Consider the following 13,034-nt stretch of genomic DNA (forward strand, 5'->3'; position numbering starts at 1 on the left):
CATGTCCATTATTAAAGTGTCTACATTTTTAATATTCTATAATGCCATGTGATAATTACGAAATTATGGTAACACAACAATATTATCGCTGAAAAGGAAATTGCTTAAACAGCAGCAGATGTTGTAGACATATTTCATGTTTCTTAAATGTCTTTATTTATCTTTATCTTAAAACCTCTCAATTGTTTGCGGGATGTTCATTCTGATAAATGGCGCGAAGTTTCTGTATTTACATCACGCTTGAATTCATATACCAGAATCAGGGAACATACCACAAGAGACAAAACTCTCATATCTGTCGACACCTTAATCTCACTCATGTAAAACCAACTATTCACCATCTTGCAAAATCATCGACACACACAAAATCAAAGAAGCAACATTAATAAACTAACCTGACCTGTTCAAGTTTTAAATTCAATACAATATTTAGTTTATAATACGCTCGAACGCTCTCCATTAATTTATCTTATTTCCTTTTTATTGTTGTAATTTCTGTATCATATTACTTGTATGTTCCCTTGTATCATTATCTCACTCATATTGAAGATGGCATCATTAGATGACGAAACATGTCTATTTTAAAAAAAGTCGTCGTGTATATTAAATAGCAATAGTGCTTTTACGAAATTATGGTAACACAACAATATTATCGCTGAAAAGGAAATTGCTTTAATAAACAGCAGCAGATGTTGTTGATATATTTCATGTTTCTTAAATGTCTTTATTTATCTTTAACTCTTAAAAACCTCTTTCAAAGAGCATTTTTCGTTTTGAAATTACTTCCTTTTAGCAAGACCACATTGTGTGCTATACTTTATAAATATGTTCAATTACTGTGTTGGATGTCAATTTAGAGGCGTAATGTGTCTGAGTTAAGGTTAAAAAAGTTGCTAATAGGGTTGATTACATGGAAAAGTCAAGTGAAACACAACCTCACAGTGAAATTCTTCGTTTACTTATCAAGGAAAATCTGCGATGTGTGATTTGCATGGAAATTCTTAAAGATCCTGTGCAGTGTGTTGAAAATGAACATCACTTCTGTCGTGAATGTATTCATGAACATTTGACGTTTTTCAATACTTGTCCAACTTGTAAAGATGAACTGTCAGTTGAAATGTTACGAAAACCTCAACGCTTTCTTGTAGATGTCGTCGATAATCTAACGATAATTCCCGATCTAGAAACGATGGTTGACAGTTGTGATGATAACGAAACAAAAGATAATCATGAAAGACGCGAATTGCTTATTTTTAAAGCAGAAATGTTTAAAATTCGCCTTAAACAGCAAGAAATTTTGTTAATGATGAGAGGCATGTCGTTGGATGGCAAAAAGATGTTGAATAAACGTTACACGCCAACTTTATCAACAAATGCTCAGATTATTGTAACTGGTGGTGGTTTGAAATCTTCTATGATTTTTGATGTCGCACATCGAACATGGCAACGCAAAGCTAACATGAGTCGAAATCGTCAAAGCGCGTGCTCTGTCCTATACCAAGGTCACATGATTGTCGTTGGTGGAAGAAACGGGAACTGCGGTGTTCGAGATTCTCCTACTGATACTATGGAAGTATTAGATCTTGAACAGGAGAATGCAAAGTGGGTGAATTCTCAAATCCGTTTGCCTAAACCGTGCAGTGGCCACGCATGTGTTGTTCATGAAGATTGTCTTTTGGTCACTGGTGGTCAGTTAGGAAGAATGCTCCATAAGATAAGCGATAGTGTTTATGAAATGATGCTGACGTCACCCTTTACCATAAGGTTGCATTCGCGTTTACCTAACCCCCTGTATCATCATGGAGCTGTTGTGATCAATGGTAAAGTTTATATTTTCGGTGGTCAACGGAGCTCATCCCACAATGATATAACGAGTGACGTTCACGTGTTTGACCAGGCAACAAACACGTGGACAAGAATGCAACCTCTATCGTATGCGGTCACTCAAATGGGCTTCACGGTTTGGAATGATAATATCATAATTCTTGGAGGAAAAGGAGGACACGATGGTGCTATACTTGATAAAGCTTTGATGTACAACATTACCACTGGTTGTAGCTCACTGCTTCCCAACATGATGAAGAAGCGATGTGGTTGCACAGCAGTTACAGTTGGTGATAACGTGTTTGCAGTTGGCGGTTTGGGAGATGGAACTGGGCTGGATTATCTCAAATCAGTAGAATATTTCAGCTTCACATGTAATGTTTGGACTGAAGTGCCTTCAATGAATGAAGGGCGATATCTGGCCACGGCTGTCGTAATATGATTGGATATATTGTTGTTTCGATCTATATAACTGAACAAATCATTGAATTACGTTGGCATTCACATATTAAATATAACATTTAACGTCATGAGTTTTATTTACTTGCATATCTAAGAATCTTTGATGTAAGATTTTTTAATGTTTACCATTTAATGTCTACTCTCAACATCAGCGCGTTACAATTTGAGCTGTGAATCTTCTTTGCAAGATTTTTAGATTTTTTTAACTGCATATATCATTGCATAGAGTATTCAATGTATTGTTGTACTTAACTATCGGCATGTTACATTAAAATATATGAGAGAGTTTTTGTATTGTCAGTGATTTGGTATTTGTTCGATTTGTCTCAAGTACAGTTTTTTGTTGAAGTGAAATTTGTTACAGCCTAATTTCAGCATTGTAGTTAGATCTAATATGTATTTTATCAACAAACGTCTCTCATTTCTTTTTTATTCTGTGTTTTGAAAGATTAAATCCCTTTTCTCCTTTATATGATGATAAAAGACGAAAACAGACATGATCGTGATAGTGAAAAACTGAAAACTTTTGATATTTATCGTAATTGTCGCGATAGCTGATGGCATTTCAGTAACTTTATGAAAATTGTTCATTTAGATCTTTCTCGCTATTATAACATGATTCAAGATTTCCACAAGAAGACAACAGAAAACAGTGAAGTATTGTTTGATCATGGTTTTGTTGAGCACGAGAATGGTGTAATAAATGACAAAACGTTACATTCCCTTCAACATGATGTTGTACCTCGTTCAAAACATGTCATACTTTATGAAGTAGTGCGTAAAACATTTAAACAACTAGTGAGTGCATGTATTTTGGAGAAATATGGCTTTATGACAGAATTTACCGATGTTTACCAAAATATTCGAACTTCTTTGTAATGAAGCGTATTTTATATGAATGTATGAAAATGTTGAATTGAACAAACATTTTAAACTTTAGTTATTCTGGAAATGATCTCAAGGTTTTTGTCGTTACAAAAACCACGGTAGTAACAAAAATTCCTGTCTTGCTATTTAATAGACACCCAAATAGTGAAATTTTCATATCACCAATATAGTGAAATTTTAAATTTTGGAGTGGCAACACTGACTGGCAACGTTGGGCAAATGTGTGAATGTAAATTTGCTGTAAATTCGAAGCCAATTTTGTATGTAAGAAAACTTGTGTATTTCTGTTTTAAAAATGTCATATCCTCCTTCAGAAGGACAGTTTAGTTATCAAAGAGCTTATCCTCCGTCTGATGAACAAAATCTTTATCCACCAGCGCCTATTGGTTTTCAAAATTTTATACCACTAACTCCAAGCAATCAACAAAGCTACGAACAGACACCTTACTATCCTCCGACATCGTCTGTTTCCTATCCTGGCACGCCTGAGCCGGGATATGATAGACCACAACCGAAGGAAGACACCTCGAACCCAGAAATTGGTTTTAAAGAAGCAATTTATCCAGCAGATCCCAAAATTGAAGCGAACGTTGATGTGAACGAGCCTGTGAATGAGGGAGATCAACAACTGTCAGATGATGCAGCTTCTCGAATTAAAGTTAGTATTTTGTGATTTTAAATTTGCAGCTTATATTGCATTTTGTGCAAAGTTATGATGATGATTGAACTATCCAAGTGATTAAAATTACTGTTCGCCAGGCTTTGTTACGAATTTTGTGTACACATCGTAATATTGAAATATTTTAATGTTCTTAAATTTTTATTTTAAACTTTTTATTTATTTTTTATCAAGTAACGTGCATAATTGATTCATGTTGTATAGTTGTACTCTTGTTGCATTTTCATCAACATCTCGCAAGAATGCCTTGAATAGTTTTGTTGTATTTGTTCATTCACTCGCTCAATAAAATGTTAAATTTTGCATATTGGCCAACAGTAAGACGTCTACTAACAACACAGACGAAACATCTAACATTCATTACGTTTTTGCATGACTGAACAAATTATTTTGAGCTCTATTTGTTTACATCTTAAAAAAACTAGCTACATTTTTCAGCGAGGTACGGCGAAACGTACTTTGTGTACTCATATGCGTCATGCCTGTATTACGATATGGCATCTTAGTAATTTCTCATTTTATGAAAGGAATTTTAATATTTTTTACACACGACGCAGAAGTTTTCATCGAAATGATTGTGCGTTTATTTCGATTCTTTTCTCCCTGCAAGTATTTGTAGGAAGGGAAAAACATTGTAATGTTTAGTAATATCTGTCATAATTTTTCTAAACCACTTTTGAAGAAAGAGAAGAAAGCTACAAATGATTATGTTGATGTTTGAAAATTGTGCTATGTTTATGTTTTTTACTTTTACCAACTTGGATAAGAAAAAGCGAAAACTTTTGTTTTAATATGACCATTTATAGAAACTAAGAGCTTAGCCAGTTGGAAGAATGTTATCTTTTTAGACATATCATCATGAGCAATAAATTAAACCATCCTACTCTTTGAGGGTAAAATCTTAACCATTGGACTAAATTTTGAGGAAGGAAAAACACATTTAAACTCATTATTGCAAATAATAGCATAAACCGTAATTGCTGTACAGTTAATATTTTCTAACACAATTGAGATTGTCAAGAAATAAAAATGGTTAAAGTTAATTTTTTGTTGTGATTGCAGTCATCAAAGCAGCTATGTTTTCTTGATGAAAAAAGAAGAATTGATTATGTCCTTGCATATGAAGAACATTCTGATAAATCAACTGAATGGCAGGAAAAAAGAAAAGAGAAACGAAAGCATTTTGAGGCACATCTGAAGAAGCAAGGATTGCAGCTTGAACAAGAAGATTTTGAGGTTTGTCTTTACTTTAACACACACATGTCTTTAACTTTAACAAACACATGTCTTTAACTTTAACAAACACATGTCTTTAACTTTAACAAACATGTTTTTAACTTTAAAACAAATTTGTATACTTTAACACATGTGTCTATTACTTTCAAATATCATTTACTGTCTATGTTACCTGTATACCTATACAATATACAGTCATTCAAATACTTTACACTCCCAGGTGGTCAAAAGCATGATAAAATATGTTCAATGTTGATTGAGTTAAAATAAAACTTTTAATCAGGCATCAATGGACAACAAGACAGTTTACATCAAGATTCACGCTCCTTGGGATGTTTTGGCAAAAGGAGCAGAAGAATTGATGATGAAAATGCCAACATTTGTATGTTATGATTAACCAAACATTACCATTTGTTGTATCAGTGTGCGAATTAGTTCAGAAAAAACGATGTGCAATTTTTTTGACAAAAGGGTTTCTTTACAGGCATAATCAAATCGATATTACGTTAAATTAATATTTTTAAACGTGAACAAATTCATATGACAGTGTTTTTCGTTAAAACCGCTGATTTTTGCACATCGTTTGAAAAAGAGATGTGCAATTGTTTTCATTTTAGCTAAAACAATGTGCAAATTGCACATTGCACACCGTTAATTCGCACACTGGTATAAGGAAAACCATTAAAACATGTTCCTATTGACTTCTTTCATATAAATATAAATATCTGATTTATAGGAAAATGATTATGACGATAAAGGTTGTATTGATAAACTGTTGGGATATTTTCAAATTAATAATCCTTTTGAAATCAGCAAAACTGAGGTGCCTGTTGCGGTAAACTACTTCACATGTGCCTTCAAAAGAGATAAAATAGAAAAGTAAGTTGCTATGAATGTATGTTTATCATGCCACTACACAAAAAATGTACCAATACCCTAATTGGCAGAATCAATCATTTTTCTTTGATCCCAAGCTTGAGAGTTGTTATTGGTGCAAATCATTGTTTTCCAGTTTTAAAGGTCATGAAGACAAAGAAACATTTTTCACCAACAGTCAAAGAAGTTTTATTGTAAGTCAAAGTTATATCCAAGGTTGAATTGTGACATCATTGTATGAATTGTTACTATAATTGCAATGTTTTCATGGCTAGGTTTATCACATTTTAAAATCAACACCTTATGACGAAGAAAACCAAAAAATTGGTAAAGTTGAACGCGAATTATTAATACATGTATACTGTAGACCAAATTCTAGCATAAAATTCATACTTTATCATATGTACATACTTTTAAATTATCAGGTATTGATCGATTGGTTTCTAACCTTTCATACTCTGCTGCTTACCCACTTCACGAGGTATATATTTAAAGTATTCTTAACCAAAGTTGTGAAATGTATTTTATTGGATGGTTAGTTTTTTCTTATGATGTTTAAAGGGGTATCACAAGCCTTCGTCTGATTCAAAACCCACAGAAAGACAGGTTTTTATATTTTATCTTAAAAATAAACTTTTCATGTTTGCCTTCAAACTCTCTAAAATGTAGAAACAATACGAGCCTAATTTAAGTGGTAAAAAATACTGAGATGCAAGTCAACATTATAATTTATATAAATATGTCGCTATACAGGAGTGAAATCATGTTACTGAAATATCGCTGTAACTTCTTTATTCTTGGATTTTATTTTACCTACAAAATGTTGTTATTATGTATGCGAAGAGTTTTAAACCTTAGAAAAATATCGCCTGATCTTTCACGATTTGATCTTTAGGTTATCTTTGCCTTTGACAACTTCTGACACTTAAAACGACGACGACTAAAAATCACTTGAGTAGATAATCTAGCATTTGTTTCAAACAACCTTAACCTGTAAAAACGTCTTTACTTTGAACAATTCTTTGAACAATTCTTTGTTTCAGATCCTATACAATGTTTGGGGAAAGTTTAGAAGATTTTACAAAAGACAGCCTTTTAATTTGATCAGGTATTTTCACTATAAAGAGTTTTGTTCAGAATCACTTTGAGGACGTCGTCAGTATAACTAAAATACATATTATGAAATTTTCCATTCTTCAATTTCAGAAAATACTTTGGAGAAAAAATCGGAATATATTTTGCATGGCTTGGTACGTACATTCTTGTTGCAAATATTAGTGTCAACAACAAAGAACTGAGTAACATGCAACATAGAACTGAGTAACATGCAACATAGAACTGAGTAACATGCAACATAGAACTGAGTAACATGCAACATAGAACTGAGTAACATGCAACATAGAAATGAGTAACATGTAACATAGAACTGAGTAACATGCAACATAGAACTGAGTAGCATGCAACATAGAAATGAGTAACATGTAACATAGAACTGAGTAACATGCAACATAGAACTGAGTAGCATGCGACATAGAACTGAGTAACATGCAACATAGAAATGAGTAACATGCAACATAGAACTGAGTAACATGCAACATAGAACTGAGTAACATGCAACATAGAACTGAGTAACATGCAACATAGAACTGAGTAACATGCAACATAGAACTGAGTTACATGCAACATAGAACTGAGTAACATGCAACATAGAACTGAGTAACATGCAACATATGTAACTGTGCAGTCAGTGGCATACCCAGAGTCCTGTACGTGTGCTCGTATCATGCAATTTTTTCTGTGATAACTCACTGTAAACAAGAAGAAATGCTAATGTTTGTACTGGAATTTACATGACGTCACCAAAACTTACGAAGTGGCTTTGTTACTCTGTGCAACATAGATGTATCCGTTTAACTGTTTTGTAATACCTTGTTTTGTAATCTTTTTAGGTTTTTATACCATTTTCCTGTTTCCTCCTGCCATTATTGGTATTATCAACGTTATATACGGTTTGGCTCGTTTTGGAGATTATACACCATTGTAAGTTTAAAGTTTGAAAATTTATTGCACTAAATATGAAATGATCAATTTTGTTAATATTTAAAGTCTTCAATGGTCCGAATGGAAAAACAGTATTTTGAATGTTCTCATGAAAAATTAAACGTTTTATGCGACTAGTATTTTTGTATTTATCATGAATTAATTTTTCTCCCTTTACTAGGAATATTATTTGTAACGAAACACTCAAGACAGCCTTTGCGATGTGTCCTCGTTGTGATAAAAAGTGTGATTACTTTTATTTATACGAAACCTGTGGATATGCAAGGGTATGCAAGGGTATGCTAGGGTATGCAAGGGTATGCAAGGGTATGCTAGGGTATGCAAGGGTATGCAAGGGTATGCTAGGGTATTGCTTGATAACGTTTGTAATGATCTTCAACTACTTCTTTTATTTCTTTCCATTTATAGGCAGCCTACATTTTTGACAATGAATTCACCGTTTTTTTTTCAATATTTATGTCGTTTTGGTGTGAGTAAAGCTACCACGATATTTTCTTATTATTCTTAGTGGTAAAGCTTATTTTTTATATCGTCGACTTTACATATTAACATATAGCGACAATGTTTCTTGAGTTCTGGAAACGACGACAAATAGAGATTGCGTATAACTGGGATCTTCTTGGTTTTGAAGATGAAGAGGTATGTAAGTGGACTCAGAAGGATAATAATGTATGTACGTAGACTCAGAAGGATAATAATGTATGTAAGTAGACTCAGAAGGATAATAATGTATGTAATTGGAATAAGAAGGATATATTTGTATCTAAATGCGTTGGGAAAATTAATCTCGATGTGTAAAGATTATTTTTGTGCTTTGTGTATTGCCCTAAAGGAAGACAGTATTGGGAAAAGTGTGGAGACAATCCTTTGTTAATTATTTATTTAGGATCCTATTCGACCCGAGTACGAAGTTGTTTGTTTGGAAAAACGAAATAATCCTATTACAGAGGTTATATTTGATATTTTTTTTTATTTCTTACATATATTTTGTATTTGTTTGTCATTAGCGATGTTTCTCACGTTCATCTATGTACCACTATGTAGGCTCAAGAAGCGTATTATCCTACTCGAAATAAAGTTCCTCGCTTTGTTTGTAGTTTAGCATCTGTACTTCTTATGGTAGGCTATAAAAGTACACTCTGTGTCATATATAAATTGGGTGATTAACTACTCCATTGGCAAAAATTTTGTGAAATAGTTTCAAAACATCGTGGCAAAAATTGATGGTTCGTTATTGATTTATATTTCAGATTTGCCTTGTGGTGGCGTGTGTATTTGGTGTAATTGTTTATCGACTTGCTGTATTTGCTGCCCTGACGGCTGCGGCAGATGATAGCATCACAACAATAAGCTTTTCTGTTACAGTAACTGGAGCTCTTCTAAATTTAATCATTATATTACTGCTGAGTTATGTAAGTAAATATTTTAATAATTTATAGTTTTAAATAGGCTTCAAGATAAACAGACTTTAACGTGCATTCAAATGACTGTGGTCGTTTTTGCTTTGATTTAAAATAAATCAACGAACGTTTTTGCACGTATTTTGTCGAAGCTGTATAAAAACGATTTGTATAAAATAAGCATTGAGTCGTTGCAGCGTATTATATTTTACTGCGAAACGTTCTCGTTGGATCTTTTTTTTTCATCTGTACGGCTATCTTCACGATTTAATGGCACTGCCATAATAAATTGGCGACCTTCTTCAATCTCTCACTTTTTTCATTCAACTGTGTTGTCTAGGCTTACGAAAGACTTGCGTACTTTCTCACTGAGTTGGAATTACCACGGACACAGTCAAGTTACGACGATAGTTTTACAATTAAAATGTACATGTTTCAGTTCGTCAACTATTATTCCTCTTTATTTTACATCGCTTTTGGTAAACTAAAGTGAGTAATATGGTTACCTATGTTCTGTTATATATGTAATTTAATTATTTTTTTGTTTTCTTTCTCATGCTCTACCCACGTCTTATGTCGTGTTATTGTTTATGACAAGATGTATCTTCTCTCTTTTTTACAGTCCTGGTCGACCTGGAGATTATAACAGAATCTTCGGCTTTCGTCAGGAAGAGGTTCGTAACTCCCAATGCTTGCGTGGATCAATAGTTATTTCTAGTAAAGTTTACATAACGTTTCTCAACAGTGTAACGCCGCTGGTTGTATGATCGAGTTGACCATCCAGCTTGCAATCATTATGATTGGTAAACAGATCTTCAATACTGCTGTGGAGTTATTCTTACCGTAAGGAAGAATATTTTATAAGAATAGTAATTTTTTTCTAATTATTTGTTCGGCGAAAATTTTGTATCAATGACGTCACATTACTAAAACCTGAACAAAACATTTCATTTAAAAATTATCTTTCTACAATTTTAGTACTATCATATTAATGTGTTCGTGTTAGCATTGGCCACGATATGAGCATGTTTCTTCCACTTGTTATTACTAATATTTCCTATATATTTCACTTCAAAGAAAATTGAAGAATTGGTGGAAAAGGCGTGGAAACATCTTAGACAAGTTTAGGGGTAAAGACGTGGAAGACGACGATAAAGGTCCAATCTCTGAAGTACAATGGAAGGCTGACTATTATTTAACTCCTATACAGCGAAATGCTTTGTTTTACGAATATCTTGAAATGGGTAAGTAATCTGATTTATCATTTGTCGGTAAAAACTTTAGTCGTAATTAACATTGATCAATTGATTTCTGTTCGATCCGGATCATCTTTTTGTCTGATTAAGTTGAAAATAATCCTTTAAGTACATAAAGTTTGTTTTTTATCGATTTAGTCCACATGCCGAAGTAACTACTTATAAATATTAAGTTTGTGTAGTAAGCATTTAAGATTTTATTATAGTCGTTCCAGGAATCTATATTCAGTTATCCAAAAGGTTTGCGTATTTTGTCTTTTATAAATGCTTTATTTTCTCGTTCATTTACTTAGAAATTGCTAAACATATCCAAATACATTGAAATTTTAGCAATAAAAAAAAATGAATGTCATTTTTCAATCTTCAGTTATCCAGTTTGGTTTCATCACAATTTTTGTGACAGCCTTTCCCCTTGGCCCGTTGTTTGCATGGCTAAACAATCTATTTGAAATACGTCTCGATGCCTACAAGTTCATTCGAGACTATAGACGACCGAGAGCAGCCCGAGCCGAAGATATTGGTGAGTTGAAGATTCGTCCAATTTTACATGCAATTGTAAAACCTATCAATTATTTTCATTCATGTGTTTTATTCAGGTATTTGGTATTCAATTCTCAAAGGAGTCGCTATTTTTTCTGTTCTTATAAATGTAAGTTTGTAGTTTACATTATAAGGGAAAATTGTGATTCAGCAACGCTCTTCAAATGTACCATTTTCATGCTGTTTTTATGTTTATGTTAGGGTTTTGTTATTGCATTTGTATCAGAGTTCATCCCTCGGTTATATTTTCAATGGAATTCTAGCAAAGACGGCAGTTTAAGGGGATATCTTGAAACAAGTTTGTCCTGTTTTGATACTCGCGATTATCCTAGTGACGAAAAACCAAAAATGAACCTGACGGATTCGTTTCAAATAAATGGATGTGGTCTTGGTTTACCGAGTTGTAGGTTAGTCATGTAAAAATTATTTATTTACATTTTGACAAAATTAGCGAACAACATCCTTATTTTCTAGATATCGTGGTTACAGAGTTAAACCTTTGTCAATGGATGAAAACCCATATGGAAATTTAACCAATAATTACGAATTTTCCAAAGACTATTGGCAAATACTGTCTGCACAGTTGTTCTTCGTTATCGCCTTTTTCGTAAGTTTACCTGTTTCAGTTCATCCTGCAACTCAACTCCATTTCCCTCCATGCTCCAAATGTACTATCCCCTCCCCTCCTTCCAGTCATGGTTTGGTGAGGTGTTTTTTGTTAATTTTATGATCCACATAATTTTTTGTTTGATTTTTAGATTTTTGTGTTTGGTCTAACGTTCATAGTCGCTTACTGCATTCCGGATCGACCCAAAAGACTTGACAATCAGATAAAACGCGAAGCATACCTTGCGAAAAACATATTGCGCGATAGGACGAATGACGTTGCTTGAATTCATTCGTGTCGTGCATTTTGCAAAAAAAACATAGCATTATTGATATGTTTCAAAGATTTTATACTAAGTACAATACTAACATTCATTAGATATAGTCTTTCGTCACTGAGGAAAATTAATGTTTAAAAGCGTACTTTAGCCAATTAACACGAATAATGCTCTAATACTATTTATATATATGTATGTGTGTGAACAAATTTTATATAATACCATTTAAGGTTTTATCCCTACATATATTTCTTGTGAAATGTCTTATTATTAAACTCAGTACATTGTTGTATGAGATGTATCGTTTGTGTTGACTGATAAGGAATATAAAAAAAATATATCAAACCTTAACCTCAAAAATAAAGATAAATATTTTATAAATTTCCAGCACTTTTTGGTAATTGAATCGACTTAAATCAAGGCTTTTTTATAAAAGAAAATCATATTTATATTTTCTATCAATAAATATTTAAGGTTTAGGTTACAACTGGGTGTAATAGCTTTAACTTTTTAAGTTGAATATCGCTGCAGCAACTACTTTCCCCAAACCCCACCCACCCAAAAACTTGACATTTTTAAGGATGTGGACCCCGCTCATTTTGTCCAAGACTCCCATTAACAACGAGAACACATGAACAACACTGTAAATTTCCAGTCTGGAAAGTATGTCGTCTTTAGACAAGATCTCCGGTTTTGTTTATAGAGTATGTCATGAAATTGCTGTGTTTTTATCTTTATTTTGAACTGCATTATTCCCCCTTACCCAGTGGCAAAAACACCTCATACTTAGCAATTTTTGCTGACAAGGTAGCCTGTGAATCACTCCCTTGGCCAAAGTAACATAGCAACTTCCATTTATTTTTGTGCGACAGTGAAAATCAAATTTTATGGCGCATACATAGTAATGCATACATTCTTAGAATATTTG

At 33.0% G+C, this 13,034-nt stretch overlaps 2 protein-coding genes across 2 annotated transcripts; both read left to right on the forward strand.

The window, feature by feature from the left end:
- Positions 1–1,189: 1,189 nt before the first annotated feature.
- Positions 1,190–2,266, forward strand: LOC124435308 (kelch domain-containing protein 8B-like). Its single transcript, XM_046985243.1, has one exon. The coding sequence runs from the start codon at positions 1,190–1,192 to the stop codon at positions 2,264–2,266; it is 1,077 nt and encodes a 358-aa protein (XP_046841199.1).
- Positions 2,267–3,368: 1,102 nt separating this feature from the next.
- LOC124434491 (anoctamin-5-like) lies at positions 3,369–12,398 on the forward strand. Its single transcript, XM_046984388.1, has 26 exons — positions 3,369–3,832; positions 4,916–5,089; positions 5,373–5,471; positions 5,826–5,968; positions 6,102–6,159; positions 6,241–6,292; positions 6,391–6,446; positions 6,527–6,571; positions 7,009–7,073; positions 7,172–7,215; positions 7,915–8,005; positions 8,187–8,292; positions 8,435–8,495; positions 8,583–8,665; positions 8,913–8,975; positions 9,071–9,145; positions 9,277–9,438; positions 9,767–9,915; positions 10,049–10,100; positions 10,172–10,269; positions 10,504–10,670; positions 11,050–11,202; positions 11,279–11,331; positions 11,424–11,629; positions 11,697–11,829; positions 11,981–12,398. Exons 1-26 carry the CDS (start codon positions 3,470–3,472, stop codon positions 12,113–12,115), a joined length of 2,886 nt encoding a protein of 961 aa, XP_046840344.1. The 5' UTR covers positions 3,369–3,469; the 3' UTR covers positions 12,116–12,398.
- Positions 12,399–13,034: the final 636 nt, after the last annotated feature.

This window comes from Xenia sp. Carnegie-2017, unplaced genomic scaffold, assembly GCF_021976095.1.
Source record: "Xenia sp. Carnegie-2017 unplaced genomic scaffold, XeniaSp_v1 HiC_scaffold_14, whole genome shotgun sequence".
NCBI classification, from domain to species: domain Eukaryota; kingdom Metazoa; phylum Cnidaria; class Anthozoa; order Malacalcyonacea; family Xeniidae; genus Xenia; species Xenia sp. Carnegie-2017.